At 45.6% G+C, this 16,363-nt stretch overlaps 1 protein-coding gene across 1 annotated transcript in view; it reads left to right on the top strand.

The window, feature by feature from the left end:
• Nucleotides 1-15,385, top strand: part of KCNQ3 (potassium voltage-gated channel subfamily Q member 3) — a 627,835-nt gene extending 612,450 nt beyond the window's left edge. The window contains 1 exon segment of the mRNA XM_029592045.1: nucleotides 14,154-15,385. Within this exon segment, the coding sequence (XP_029447905.1) occupies nucleotides 14,154-14,879 (726 nt within the window). The 3' untranslated portion in view covers nucleotides 14,880-15,385.
• Nucleotides 15,386-16,363: the final 978 nt, after the last annotated feature.

The following is a 16,363-nucleotide window of genomic DNA, read 5'->3' as shown; positions in this document are numbered from 1 at the left end:
ACCTTTGCAGAGGGTGTTGCTTTCCTGCTGGGACCTAAGTCTGAAGAGTTCCACTTACACTTGCCTCTCATGGATCCAGCCAGGAGCAGTCTTGGATGGTGGTTGGTTCCTGAGCACTTACAGCTGGGGATGGACCTGGAGAATCCCCAGTGGCTGATTGTGACAACGGATGCCAGTCTTTCCGGTTGGGGCGCAGTTTGTCAGTCGAAATTGGCACAAGGGCAATGGACATCTCAGGAGTTCAAGTGGTCCATAAATCATTTGGAGACGAGCGGTTCGTCTAGCGCTGTGCAGCTTTCTCCCCCTCGTCCACCATCAGTCCATGCAGGTGCTCTCCGACAATGCGACCACTGTGGCGCACATCAATCATCAAGGAGGAACAAAAAGTCAGCCAGTGGCCATGGAAGCAGACAGACTGATGATCTGGGCGGAACACAATCTCATACGATTGGCAGCATCTCACATAGCCGGCGTGGACAACGTCTAGGCAGATTTCCTCAGTCGCCAATGGCTAGACCCTGGAGAATGGGAACTGTCCGAGGAAGTGATGAGTCTCTTGACTCGCCGGTGGGGAGTTCACCGTCTGGACTTGATGGCATTTCAGCTGAACGTGAAAGCGGCTTGTTTCTTCAGTCGCAGAAGGGAACACGGGGCGGAAGTAAATGCCCTGGTCCTTCTGTGGCCCCATGATGTATTGCTCTAAGTGTTTCCCCCTTGACCACTAGTGGGCAAGATCCTGAGATGGATAGAATCCCACCGAGGGCTGATAATCCTCGTAGCCCCAGAGTGGCCTCGGAGACCATGGTTCACAGACCTGATCAACTTGGCGGTAGATGGGCCCTTGCTTCTCGGTCACCTTCCAAACCTCCTGCGACAGGATCTAGTATTTTTCGATCAGGTGGCTCACTTTTGTCTAGTGGCTTGGCTTATGAGAGGAGACAATTGAGAAAGAAAGGCTATCTGGGTGCTGTTATTTTCACCCTGATTCGCGCACGTAAGACCTCAACTTCGCTCATCTATGTTTGGGTTTGGAAGGTTTTTGATTCCTGGTGTGGCGGGTTGAAGGTTTCCCCGTGTAGGGCCACCATTGTGCACATTCTTGCATTTTTACAGGAAGGCTTAAAGAAAGGCTTGGCGTACAGTTTGCTTCAGGTGCAAGTAGCGGCATTGGGCTGTTTATGAGGTAAAGTTGATGGTACGTCCCTTGCAGGGCATCCTGATGTGGCACGCTTTCTGAAAGGGGCCAAACATTTACACCCTCCGGTGCGTCCAGTGTGCCCTTCGTGGAGTTTGAATCTTGTCCTCCAGGGGATGTTCGGTCTTCCTTTTGAGCCTCTCAAGCAGGCTACGTTGAAGGATTTGACACTCAAGGCGGTATTCCTTGTGGCTATGTGTTCAGCCAGGTGAATATCTGAAATTCAAGCATTGTCCTGCAGGAAGCCATTCTTGTGGATCTCAGATTCGGGAGTTTCACTTAGGACGGTGCCTTCTTTTCTGCCGAAGGTGGTTTCGGCTTTTCACATGAATCAGTCTGTGGAGTTACCGGCTTTTTCAGATTTGGATCATAAGTCTCCTCAAGCTCATGATTTGCATAAATTGGATGTCCGCCGGGTGCTTCTTTGGTACAAAGAAGTGACTAATGCCTTTTGATTGTCAGACCATGTTTTTGTCTTATGGAGCGGTCCTAAGAAGGGACATAAAGCAACCAAGGCTACTATTGCTTGATGGTTAAAAGAAACTATAGCTTCAGCTTACATATACCACGGGTGGCAGGCACCGGATGGTCTTAAGGCTCATTCGATCAGATCTCAAGCGGCCTCTTGGGCAGAGAGCCAATATGTTTTACCACAGGAGATTTGCTGAGCAGCTACTTGGAAAACTTTGCACACTTTTGCTAAGCATTACCGCTTGGATGTCCGAGCTCCGGACGTTGACTGTTTTGGCAGTGGAGTGCTTCGAGCCGGATTTTCCGGTTCCCACCCCAGTTAAGGTGGCTTGGGTACATCCCAGCAGTCTGGACTGATCTGGGTACGTAAAGGGAAAGGAAAATTGGTTCTTGCTTGCTAATTTTCGTTTCTATAGTACCACAGATCAGTCCAGACTCCCGCCCAGGGGAATTGTGTTCTGGTAAGTCCACTCAATTTTGTTATTTCGTGAATTTACAGTTTGCAAAATAAAATAAAATAAAACACCAAGGAAGAATGTCTACACCTGTATATAGTTTTCACAGGTTTTGGTTTATATAAGTTCTTTTGATCTAGTCATTGGCTGTTACATTGCCTTCATTCTGCTTTGATATTGATTATACTGAAGGATCACAGATGGCACACCGGGTTATCAGGGGGTGCCTTACAGCTTTTTTCTCTTATTCCATCTGCTGGGAGGCATAACCCAGCAGTCTGGACTGATCCATGGTACTACAGGAATAAAAATTAGCAGGTAAAAACCAATTTTCCTTTCACATATCTTTTGTAGGACTTTATCAGCTTTAACATGTGGAGGTAGTAGATCTTAAAACATGCTCACATGAAGGGCATTGCCAGTTTTCCCAATTGGTCCTCCAGTTTGCCCATTCTATCTCAAATTCATCCAGACCCCTCTGGTTCTTCAGTCGGCATTGCCCCCAGTTGACAAACCCCTCACTCTGGCGTGTTAGGCCTAAACAGTGATTTTTACAGATTTACACCTCATCAGGAGCAGCAGTAAATATACGTGTCTAACAAGCCACTATGCGCTGCATTTGCCGGATTTGTGTGTGTAACTGTTTTTGCCAGATTTATGTGTGGAACTGTTGGGCCTGCCCTGGAATGCCCCCAACCTGCCCTTACTCCACCCCCCCTTTTTTTTTTTTTTATTTACGCACACATTGCTCATGCATGCCCCAGATACTTGTGTATCTGTTAGGAATTATTATTTATTTATTTATTTATAACTTTTATATACCGGCATTCGTAAAAAAAACATCATGTCGGTTTACAGACAACTGAGAAAGGAAATTACAATGATAGATGGAGGAAGGATAGGAAGTTAAAAGGTGACAACTTTACTGTAGAGCCAACGGGCGCCACAGTTATTAAATGCGATTACATGTGGTTAACCAGGTTGGACATAAATTAATTATATACAAGAGACGACAAAGTGGGGGGGTAGCGCGGGGGTGGGGGAAGAAGCGCATAGGGGAGGCGGGGTGGGGTAGGAACAGTACAAGGGGGCAGGAGGTGGCGATGGGAAGGAGAGGTGGTGACTGAATATCAGGAAGCCATAATATGGATGGGGTGGTGAGGGAGGGAGGGTGTGTAGGGGGGCGGGGGGACACTGTACTAGGGAGAGGGAAATAATGAGTGTTGAGGAGAAGTCAAATGCTAGGGTTGAGAGGCGTTGGGATAGGCCTGTTTAAATAACCAGGTCTTGATTCCTTTTTTGAATTGATTAAGTGAAGGTTCTAGTCGGAGCTCGGTGGGGAGGGAGTTCCAAAGGGTGGGGCCGGCGATGGAGAAGGCTCTCGCTCTGGTGTTTGTGAGGTGAGCAATTTTGAGTGAAGGGGTGTGGAGGGTGCCCGCAAGGGAGTTTCTGGTAGGACGGTTGGCCTGGTGGAAGTGTGGCATATCTTCGATCCAGGGGGAGTTATTTTTATATAGCGTGTTATGTATGATAGTGAGTGTTTTGTATTGAGAGCGATAGGTGATTGGTAGCCAGTGGAGGTTTTGTAATATGGGAGTAATATGATCAGTCTTTCTTGAGTTTGTAAGGATGCGAGCCATGGCATTTTGTAAGATTTGGAGGGGTTTGATTGTGGAAGCTGGAAGGCCTATTAGCAGTGAGTTGCAATAGTCAAGTTTTGATAGTATAGTGGTTTGCATAACGGTACGGAAGTCATGTGCGTGGAGGAGAGGCTTAAGTTTTTTGAGGGTTTGGAGTTTATAGAAGCCCCCTTTTAGGAGTGATTTGATGTGGGATTTGAAGCTAAGTTGTGTATCTAAGAGAACTCCTAGATCTCTGACAGTGGACGGAGGTGTGAGATTTTGTGAAGTGTTCTGTTGCAGTTGGTGAATGGATAAGCTGGGTTGATTAGTAATAATTAGGATTTCAGTTTTTGAAGTATTGAGTGCAAGGTGTAGGTTGGAAAGGAGGGCGTTGATAGATGTGAGGCATGTCTCCCAGAAGTGCAGGGTTTCGTTGAGGGAGTTTTGGATGGGGATAAGTATTTGTACGTCGTCAGCGTACAGGAAGAATTTTAGTCCCAGTTTGGATAATAAGTGGCAAAGAGGGAGAAGGTAGATGTTAAAGAGGGTGGAGGAGAGGGAGGAGCCCTGGGGTACGCCTTGTGAAAGAGGAATGTGTGTGGATTCGGATTTATCAAGTTTGACTAAGTACTTTCTGTGGTCAAGGTAGGAGGAGAACCATGATAGGGCTGTGTTAGAGATGCCTATCTCTGCTAAGCGTGATATTAAGATTTTGTGGTTCACCGTATCAAAAGCTGCTGAGATATCTAAGAGGGCTAGAATGTATGATTGGCCGTGGTCCATGCCTTTTAGGATGGTGTCTGTTATTGCAAGTAGGAGCTTTTCCGTGCTTCGGTTTTTGCGAAAGCCGTACTGGGCGGGGGTGGAGGATATTGTTATCTTCTAGGAAGTCAGTAAGTTGTGTGTTGACCACTTTCTCCAGAATTTTAGAAATAAAAGGTAGGTTGGAGATGGGCCTGTAGTTTGCTGGATCATTTTGGTCGAGGGTGGGCTTTTTTAGTAGGGGCTTTACGATGGCGAGTTTAAGCGGGTCGGGAACCGTCCCGAAGGTAAGGGAGCAGTTTATGATATCCGCTAACGGTCTTGCTATGACGGAAGGGATAGTGAGGAGGAGTTTAGATGGGATGTTGTCGGCGATGTGGGTGGCTGGCCGCATCTTTTTTAGGATGGAGTTGACTTCCATCGTAGTGGTGAGATCAAGGGATGTGAGGTTAATGTTGTTGGTGGTGGGTGGGAGGTCGATGTGAGTGGGTTTGGGGGGGAGACGATTGAGAATGTTGGTGATTTTGTTTTTAAAGTGATCTGCTAGTTTATTGCATTTCTCTATGCTATTATCTTCCTGGGGGGAAGGAGTGGTGGACTTTGTGAGTTCTGCTACATAGGAGAATAGGGCGGTAGGGTTGAATTTGTAGCTGTGAATTTTTGCTGCATAGAAGTCACGTTTGGCGTGGAGTGTTGCTTGTCGGTATAGGTGTAGGGTGTGTTTGTAGGCTACTTTGAGTGTGGGGGTGGGTTGTTTTCGCCAGGAGCGTTCTTTGGCTCTAAGGTCTTGTTTTAATTTTTTGAGTTCACAGGTGTACCATGGTTTTCTTTCTGTTTGGTTGGGGTTTATTACTTTGTGGATGGTGGGGCAGATGTTGTTGGCTATGTCAGCAGTAAGCTTATCCCATGACAGGAGAGCATTATCTGGGTTGGTGAGGTCGAGGTTTTCACTTACGTTATTGAAGGCTTGGGAGAGTTCTTCTGAGGAGCATGGTCTACGGTAGGAAATTGTCTTTTTGTGTGATTTGGTGTTGGAGGCATTTATGTTGGTGTTGATGTTGAGCTGGGCGTTGATGAGGCAATGGTCGGACCAGGGGATGGGTGTGGTGATTGGTGCATGGGGTGTAGAGAAGCTAGTATTAGCAAAAAGGAGGTCGAGTGTGTGCCCAGCTTTGTGCGTGGGATTGGTGATGAGCTGTTTAAAGCCCAGGGCTTTGAGAGAGACAAGTAGGGTTTCGCAGGATGTGGTGAGGGGGTGGATGTCTACGTGGAGGTTGAAATCTCCGAGTATTACTGCTGGGGTGTCTGGCTTTATATTGTTAGTAATGTGTTCAATGAGGGGGGACGGGTCCTGTTCCAGAATGCCGGGAGGGGCGTAGATGAGGCAGACCTGCAGGGTTTTAGATTTAAAGAGCCCAATCTCAAGTCTCGGGGGGGAGGGGGAGTTGGTCTGTAGTTTTAGGTGCAGGTATTTCTTGGCGGCAAGGAGAATGCCACCTCCTCTTTTATTTTTGGGCCTAGGGATGGAGAAGATGTCGTATGTCTGTGTTGGGAGTTGGTTGATGAAGACCTGGTCTGAGTTCTTTAGCCATGATTCAGTAATGGCACAGATATCAGGGCTGGTGTCTGTGAGTAGGTCTTGTAGGATTGGTGCTTTCTTTATGATTGATTGGGTGTTGCAGAGAGTGATGGCTAGGGTGGCCAGACCCAATAGTTGTGTGAGGGGTGTGATCATGATGGGCACTAGTGATTTATGTTGTGTGAGGGTGTGATTGTGTGTTGGGTGGACAATCCTTCGCATGGGGTAGTGTATGATGGGTATGGTGGGGAGACACATTTCAGGAGGGGGGAGGTGGGTCGTTGAAAGGGTAGAGGGTGCTTGTGCTATGGGTAGCGGTTGAGATTCAAACTCCTTTCAGTGGTCTGATAAGGAGGAGATGTAAGGCGATGGATAGGGTACTATCGTGGCAGGATGTGGTTAGCGTTTTCTGAAAGAATAAAGTACAGATGGAATATGGTAAGTTACAGCGTACGTTTCTCTACACATAGGGAAGGGTTAGGTGACTTATGAGGGTTCACATTGGTTTCAAAATAACCAATTAGGTTACTTGCTGTTAGGAGGATAATGGACGAACCAGCTATTATCATAGTCATGTGAGAAGTTGGTGGAAACCATCAAACATTTAGAGGAAGGATCCCTCAATACGGGAAAGGACTTTTTGTTTAGCCTGGTGTTGCTTGGGCTGGTCATCCGGGAGTTTCACTGTTCATTCCGAGAAAGCGGTGCGGTGGTAATGCTTAGAGATGTCCGAGCGTGCAGGGAGCCACATCTATGTCCTTCTGGGCTGTCTGCAGGGGCTGCTCGAAGGGGCGCTCAAAGGGGCAGGCCCCTTTGTCGCGCTCCTTCGACACGCGACGCCCGGCGTGCGACGCCCGGGAGAGCAGGGGTCTTTTTAAATCCGGCGGGTCTCTGCGTGATGACGTCACCCCTGCGCGGCGTATCTCGGTGCGGCGAGTCTGGAAGGGGTGGGGGCTCGAGGCCCGGCTGGAGGACCAGGGCGGCTCGCGTTGGGCTAGGCCGTATCGAGGAGCGTGCACTCGACTAGCAGGTAAGTTAATCCGGGTTCGGAAAGGCCGGCGGCCGGTGCGGGGAGCCCGATTGGGGAAGGCGGAACAAAGAGGCCTTACCCCGACGGGCTTTCAGCGCCGGCTGCGCGGGCCCAGTTCACTGCCGATCCCGTGGTGAAGAGGAGGACTTCGGGGAGAGCAGGGCTCTTTAAATCCGGCGGGTCTCTGCGTGATGACGTCACCCCTGCGCGGCGTATCTCGGTGCGGCGAGTCTGGAAGGGGTGGGGGCTCGAGGCCCGGCTGGAGGACCAGGGCGGATCGCGTTGGGCTAGGCCGTATCGAGGAGCGTGCACTCGACTAGCAGGTAAGTTAATCCGGGTTCGGAAAGGCCGGCGGCCGGTGCGGGAGCCCGATTGGGGAAGGCGGAACAAAGAGGCCTTACCCCGACGGGCTTTCAGCGCCGGCTGCGCGGGCCCAGTTCACCGCCGATCCCGTGGTGAAGAAGAGTATTAGGAAGGGAATGGCAAATAAAACGGTGGATGTCATAATGCCTCTGTATTGCTCCATGGTGAGACCACACCTTGAATACTGTGTGCAATTCTTGATACCACATCTCAAAAAAGATATAGTTGCACTGGAGAAAGTGCAGAGAAGGATGACCAAAATGATAAGGGGCATGGAACGGCTCCCCTATGAGGAAAGGCTAAGGAAGTTAAGGCTGTTCAGTTTGGAGAAGAGACGGCTGAGGGGGAATATGATAGAAGCCTACAAAATCATGAAAGGACTTGAATAGGTTAATGTAAATCGGTTATTTATTCTCTCAGATAATAGGACTAGGGAGCACTCCATGAAGTTAGCAAGTAGCTCGTTTAAAACAAATTGAAGATAATTCTTTCCTATTCAGAACAAATTTAAGATCTGGAATTCATTGCCAGAGGATGTGATTACGGTAGTTAGTGTAACTGGGTTTACAAAAGGTTTGGATAAGTTCCTAGAAGAAAAAATCCATAAACTGCTATTAATCAGTAAGGAATAGAGGCTTGAGATCTATTTAATGTTTGGGTACATGCCAAGTATTTGTGACTTGGATTGGCCACTGTTGGAAACAGGATGCTGGGCTTGATGGACCCTAGGTCTGACCCAGTATGGCATATCTTATTTTCTTATGACTAAGGAGTCCTTATCTTCCAGTTGACCCTTAGGCCTTACTGGAGGGAGATCCCTCTGCTCCTCCAGGCTATACTCTTACCTTTGGTTGATTTTTGTAACTCAATTTATGTCGGTCTAATTGGGGATATGTTAAGACCATTAAAGCTCCTACTTAATGCGGCAACCAGGCTCATTTCCAGTAGGTGGCATAATGAATACATCTCTCCAATATTGATAGAACTACACTGGCTTCCCATCTCCCAGCGAGTTCAATACAAAATTGGAGTAACTATACATAAACTAATTGCTTCCAATGACTGTCATTGGGTCAATGCACTGGTGCGGCTCTATCTGAGCAATGTGGACTCCTAATTGTACCATCAACCAAGCAGGCTAGACTTGTAGATACAAGAGATTGCTCTTTCTCGGTAGCAGCGCCTACCTTTTGGTATTCACTGCCAGAAGGGGCATGCCAATTAAACTGTTAAAATTATTTAAAGTGGCACTTAAAACCTTTTCTTCAACAAGACTACCTGTCTATCTGAGATTGTCTGTGTTCAGATATTCAGTTGAGTCATGTCAGCATATGGGGTAGATTTTCAAAGGGTTACGCGCCTAACATACGTGCGTAACCCCCGAAAACCTACCCCTGTGCGCGCCGAGCCTATTGTGCATAGGCTCGGCGGCACACGCAAGCCCCGGGATGCATCTATGTCCCGGGGCTTTCAAAAGTGGGCGGTCCAGGGGCGGTGCCTGGGGCATGGTGGCGGTCCAGGGGTGGTCCAGGGGCTGCGCAGGGAGCATTCCTGAGTCCTCCGGCACAGCGGCCATGCCGGAGTTTTGAGTGTTGGCAGCCGGCCGGCAGGCGTAACTTTTGAAATAAAGGTAGGGGAGGGATTTAGTTAGGACTGGGGGTGGGTTAGATAGGGGAAGGGAGGGGAAGGTGGGGTTGCCAATAAAAAAGTTCCCTTCAAGGCCGCTCCGATTTCAGAGCGGCCTTGGAGGGAACGGGGAGATACATCGGGGCTCCCCTCGGGCTCGGCGCACGCAAGGTGCACATGTGTGCACCCCTTGCATGCGCTGACCCTGGATTTTATAACATGCGCGTGGCAGCGCATGCATGTTATAAAATCGGATGTACATTTGTGCGCGACGGGTAGCGCCACAAATGTATCCCGCGTGCGTAATATTTAAAATCAGCCCCATATTGTTTTTGATGAATTGTATTTTAATTTATGTTAGTGTGTCTCTTATGTTTGTTGGAAATGTAAATCTCCTAGTCCTTTGAAGGTAATTTTCAAAGAAGTAATGTATGTAAATGTAACATACTATCATAGCAATTTTCAAAAGACATTTACTTGAATAAAGTGCACTTATCACAAGTAAATTCTGTGGACAATTAATGGCATATATTGCAGCAATTGTAAAACCCCATTTTAAGCATATAAAGGCTTTTTAAAATCCGACCTTTGTTTATACATACATCTTAATAAACATTAGCATTATCAAATCAATACTTCTTATTACACCCTAGCCCTGAGCTCCTCAAAGGCTCACTCCAAAGCTCTCTTTACAACTCCTCCCAGTGCTTCAGGAAGCATCCAGGCCAGGGCAAGGTTATTAGGCTCCCTAGGCCTGCTGCCCCCCCAGTCACACCCTCCATACTCACAAATAAATGAATGCACTTATCATAAGTAACAATCAATAAAATCAATAAATATAAGTTATCAGTAGAGTAAAACCATATTAATAAAAAGAATAAATATTTCATAACCGCTGCTGAGTAGAACATCCAGCAATTTAAAAGTTATACAAATTTTCCAAATACCAGTAAACTATTTAAAAACAATAGACACATCAGAGAGCACCCAATAATTACAATTAATAAAGATTAAAAAAAAACAAAAATAAACCTGCTGTCCATACCTGGGATCTTTTGCATTCCTGATTCCCTGAGATTACTGTGGATTAGCAGAGGGAGATTAGAGGGGTTGTTGCTCATAAACTTTATTCTCTCTCTCTCATATGTATACACATGCTTTCTCTCTCATACATGCATACACACACACACACACACACACACAGACATGCCCTCTCATACATGCACACACATGGACATGACCTCTCATACATGCATACACATGCCCTCTCTAATACACACAAACACACACACACTCACACACACACACACACACACACATGTGCAAACATGCTCTCTCACTGTCCCTCCCCTGGCAGCATAAGGCCAAAAGCAATAGCCTCGTCCTTCAGCCCCTGCAGTCCACAGGCAGTTCTTCAGGCCTGCAGGGGCTGATGCTTCATTGCCTCCTGCACAGCTTCCTGAAGCTGAACAGGGACCGGGACCGACGTTACGGCTTCCTGAGTGGGCGGGGCCATGCAGGTCGGCTGCTGTTGCTCTTCCTGCTCTTCATTACAGCACACTCTGGGCCAGTACTGCATCTTCTTGTAGCAAGGATGTGCTCTTGTTCTTTCCGCCTATGTTGGCATCGGCATGGTCTTTCCCTCTTCCTGCCCACGCGAGACCATGTATGGTGCATTCTCGTCCAGCCGCACAGGCAGGAAGAGGGAGAGACCCTGCCGTTGAGGCCTGCCAACCAGTGGCGCCCTAGATGGTTGCCTAATCCACCTAGTGCTTCCACCAGCTCTGCATACCACCACCAAACTCATTCCCTTTTGGAGAAGGACTCTCCTATACCTCACTACTTAACTCACTTTTCCCTTGGACCTCCCATTTCTAGAAAGTTCTTAATGTTACCATATAGTACATATTTTAGTGATCTAACAGGGGTCACATCTATTTCTTCTACCTCATTTCTTCTTCATGTTTTCTTAATAGGGATATGTGAAGCAGTTAGATTGAAATTTGAACCAAATTTCAGTTCAATTCAAGGGGCCTTTTTACAAAGATGTGTTAAAAAATATATGCTTTAATGCATTTTATTCTTCGCCTCCTTCCCCATAAAAATGGAATTTGCTAAAGTACTTTAAGCCCTTCTCATATTGAAGGTAACACATGTACACTACCAGCGGTGGTAACATACATATGTTACTGGTTGCAGTAACATGCATCACTGGACACCTGGCCCACGACAGAGAAAGAAGCAGCCAGCCCCAAGAATTTTGCTTGGCACATCACCATAGAGGTCCCCTTCCCCCCAAGCAGAATCCCTCACCCTGATTAGCAAGCCTTGCCCATTATTCATAAACCTTGCTCTACCTGGCTTAAAAAACAACACCCCCTCCCCACTTTCAAGGGTAGTCCCAGGTCTCCTCTGGGAAGGAGTGATATACAGTTGCTCATGACATACTGGTGCCAAAATTCAATATGGTGTCAATTGACCTGATGTTCCCTTTTGTCCCAGAGGGGTTATTTTTTGGACTTTATGGATAGGGAGTGGGGCTTGCTAACCAGGGTGAGGGGTTCTGCTAGTGGGGACCATGGGGGGCATCTCCATGGTAGGGATGTGCTCTGCAGGGGGGGGGGGAGGAGGTTTGCCTTACAGGGCTAGATATCCCATTACTAACACTGGCCTCCAGTTAGGTTAGCGATATCAGCAGGCTTCTTAGTCGGTTGATATTCTCAGGGAAAGTTATCTCTGCCTCTTGAGGTGTAGTTACATTTTGGAGGCTTAACACAGGTCATGAGATTTATTGCAATCTGCATTAAACAATTTTAATATTAATGTGCTGCTAAGCATGTATTTGTATACAATGCAGCTCATTAAAATTTTCCTCATACTAGAACATAAGAACATGCCATACTGGTTCAGACCAAGGGTCCATCAAGCCCAGCATCCTGTTTCCAACAGTGGCCAATCGGGGCCATAAAAACCTGGCAAGTACCCAAAAACTAAGTCTATCCCATGCTGCTGTTGCTTGTAATAGCAGTGGCTATTTTCTAAGTCAACTTAATTAAAAGCAGGTAATGGACTTCTCCTCCAAGATCTTATCCAATCCTTTTTTAAACACAGCTACACTAACTGCACTAACCACATCCCCTGGCAACAAATTCCAGAGTTTAATTGTGTGTTGGGTGAAAAAGAATTGTCTCCAATTAGTTTTAAATGTGCCACATGCTAACTTCATGGAGTGCCCCCTAGTCTTTCTATTATCTGAAAGAGTAAATAACCGATTCACATCTACCCGTTCTAGACCTCTCATGATTTTAAACGCCTCTATCATATCCCTCCTCAGTCATCTCTTCTCCAAGCTGAACAGTCCTAACCTCTTTAGCCTTTCCTCATAAGGGAGCTGTTCCATCCCCTTTATCATTTTGGTTGCCCTTCTCTGTACCTTCTCCATTGCAACTATATCTTTTTTGAGATGCGGTGACCAGAATTGTACACAGTATTCAAGGTGCGGTCTCACCATGGAGCGATACAGAGGCATTATGACATTTTCCGTTTTATTCACAATTCCCTTTCTAATAATTACCAACATTGTTTGCTTTTTTGACTGCTGAAGCACACTGAACCGACAATTTCAATGTGTAATCCACTATGTTGCCTAGATCTCTTTCTTGGGTGGTAGCTCCTAATTGCCCCAAAATGTTCTGCCCTATAGGCAACAAGGAATTTTGTGTTGCCAATTGCACTTTAGCACTTTTTTGAATGTGTGGCACTTCAAATGCAGCACTCAATGAGGCCGATGCAATAAATGACTGCGGAAAATGGGTGCTCAGTGTTGAGTGCCTGCTTTCCTAATGTGGGCCCAGCCACCTCTCCTGGGTGTGTTATACAATATTTAAATGAGGGGGTCACGCTGCCAAGGAGGTGCTAGGGACAAATGTGCGCCCCTAGCTCCTCCTTGGCAGCCTCGTTAATTGAGCATCCGTTTCCCTAACCTGACTGCTGGCCCTTTTTAAAAAAAATTTGTTTTAACCTTTTGGTTCCTCTGACTTAATATTGCAATGATTTTAATTCAGAGGATGAACAGAAATGCAGTATTTTCTGCTTTTCTGTACATTTTTTTGGGCTGCTCAGAAATTAGCGCCTGCTCTGGGGCAGGCGTTAATTTCTGAGTGTAAAAATATGCGGGCCGGGTGCACATTTTTTTAAAATCAGGGGTGAATAACTAATAGCCTCATCAACATGCATTTGCATTCGTTTCATGTGGGGTTGGACGCGCTAATCCCCTTATAACAGATAAAGCAATACTCCCCAGCACTTATGGATAGTCGAACCCAATACAGTGCCTTGTTGTGAAAAGATATGGTATAGGGGCAAACTTTTCCACATAGTTCACAATCTCCCAACACTTGTTCACACTACAGCATATATAATCCAATGAAAACAAACAGCAGGAGTAATTTTCAAAACCTTGCTGAGTAGACAAGTTAAATGGATAATTTTACCCAGTTATCTTGAACCAAATTTTCAGCTAAGCCTAAGTGGATACATTTCATGGCTGAAAATTCTCCTAATTCTTGCCAGACAAAATTTTTGTGGCTTGATTTAGGCCTGCTGTTCGTATGACCCTGTTTGTGCACATAAGTGTATCCTGTTCACCCTGAAAATCCATGGCTAAATCATAATTCCGCTTCAGGAATGCTTTCAGAGCCATCCCTTTTCTAACTGACTTCATCTGTATGCCTTATGATTTCGTGTGGACAATTTTAGCCAGTCAGATGGGGAGGGGGGGGAGGAGAGTGGATAAACCTTTTGAAAATTCATCCCATAATAACCAATCCAGTTTAGCCATATCAGAAGTCTATATTGAAATCAGCAGTTGAAATGCACTACAGGCAAAATGGTAAAGCACGTTTGGTGCTTCAGAATCCATTTAAGTCATCACATTACCCATTAAATCAGCATTACAATTCCCACCCCAAATGAATGTTGTTATTCTGCAGTAGGTAAGCGTACATGCATTTTTACCAACGCATGCATTTTGTTTTTATTTTTTTTCTAGGTTCATGACATGGGGAAAAAACTGGATTTCCTCGTAGATATGCACATGCAGCACATGGATCAATTGCAGGTTCAAGTGACAGAATATTACCCCTCCAAAGGAGCAGTCTCTCCAGATGCCGAGAAAGACGACAAATATGCTGAATTTGAAAGGGTAGTTTATAACTATTCCGAGACATGCTCCCATCCATCTCCTTATAACTTGCACCACGTTCCAATCAACCAGGTTAATCCATACGGGTTCTTCACAAAGGACCCAGACGATTATTCCTCACCTTTGCCCTTCAGTGGGCCAAACTGTGGGAGGGTGGCTACTCCTTGTTCTTCATCATACCCAGAAAGGCCTACAGTTTTACCCATACTCACACTAATAGACACTCGGGTTAATTTCCGGTCCCAAGGAGAGGTATCTAGCCCCTATTCAGACAGGATTTCCCCAAGAAAAAAACACAGCTTTACCAGAGACAGTGACACCCCGTTATCCCTCCTTTCTGTCAACCATGAAGAACTTGAGCGCACTCCAAGTGGCTTCAGCATCTCCCAAGACAAAGATGACTTCATGTTTGATTCAAATGGAGGATCCAGTTGGATGAGAGAGAAGCGCTATTTGGCTGAAGGTGAAACAGACACAGACACTGATCCATTTACTCCCAGTGGTCCCATGCCTCTTTCTTCCACAGGGGATGGAATTTCAGATTCAGTATGGACCCCTCCCAAGCCAATGTAAATAGGGAGAAAGGGGGGGGGTGACTTATGGACTTCTTTATGTAATGTTAAGCATACTTTGCATATCTCAATACACACGTGCCCACACGTTACTAGTGCAGACACCCATCGTGGCATAAAATGCATGGATATTAGTGTTAGTCCATTGACAACATTTCATGCAAGTTCCGAATGCAGTTTTTTTCATACCACTGAAACTAAACAGCTTAGTTTTGCGCATGGTTTGCATGAATTGCCACTATATAAATGGAACAAATGATTTCTTCTACATTACCATATGACACATATCTAACTGAAGTTCTCAATGCCAACTGGATCTATGCAGACAGATTTGACATGCTACCTTTTGTAAAGAAAGCCACAACCTGAAAATCATTCAGGAAAATATGCTCCTCGATACAGGTTCCCCTTGATGCATTCCCTTTGTCTGTTTTTCATCGTTATTAAATCATTTTTTCATCCAAACTAACCAAAAAAAAAAAAAAACCCAACATGGTTTCACGTTCCTGTGAGGAAAATGGGCAAGTCAGTATGTGACATGGAATCTTGTATGATGTGTCATATTATTACAATGCAAGGATCATTAAAGACTTTTTTTTAACAAATAGGGGGGTTTGAAAGTCTCCATGGTGACTAAAACCTATCTTATTTTTGTGGAGAGCACAATGCTAACATTGGTCAACTAGAATAGTTTGCTGATGGAGTTTTAAATGACACATACATTTATAAATGGACCAATTTAAATACCATTAGTTTTTTTTTAATTATATATTTATAAAAGGATCAGGGAACCAGCTATAGAAATTACAGTTTGTATGAACTGCATTGTCTACAGCCTGCCCTCCAGTTGCTTTGCTTGCATCTTATCTTGTAAAAATTTATCAGATGATTCTGGTGAGTCTAGCTCTAGTGGTTTAATTATGCTTTCTAGATTATTTGCAATAAAAGCTAAAATTAGGTTTCTTACCTGCTAATTTTCTTTCCTTGAGCCTTACCAGACAAGTCCGGCACACATGGTTTTAGCCCCCTTATCAACAAATGGAGACAGAGAAGATTCTGATTCACTGACATCACCCCTTATAGGGTACAGTGAGCCCTATAGCACTTCACTACAATTGTATGAAAGCAATAAACACATTAAACTTAACCCCCTCATGAGCAGTGGAAAAAGCTCAGACCCTTTATCCAGCTATGGGCCTGATTTACTAAGGCATTTCTCCCATTCTGGTTCTATGGGAAAAATGCTTAGTAAATGAGACCCTATACCCTCTAAACACTATAGGTTGAAATATCTAGAAGAAATATCTGGAAGACAAACTTATACAGCTGGATGTCAGTTAGAAATGGTTGGGACCCTGGAGTGGTCTGGTAAGACTCAAGGAAAGAAAATGAGCAGATAAGAAACCTAATTTTTCCCTCCTTATTGTCTTACCAGACCAGTCCAGCACACATGGGATGTATCCAAGTCACTTTCAGTACTACTAC

This window comes from Rhinatrema bivittatum, chromosome 2, assembly GCF_901001135.1.
Source record: "Rhinatrema bivittatum chromosome 2, aRhiBiv1.1, whole genome shotgun sequence".
Lineage (NCBI taxonomy): Eukaryota > Metazoa > Chordata > Amphibia > Gymnophiona > Rhinatrematidae > Rhinatrema > Rhinatrema bivittatum.
Note: the sequence above shows the minus strand (reverse complement) of the source record. Positions and strands in the feature narration are given on the sequence as shown.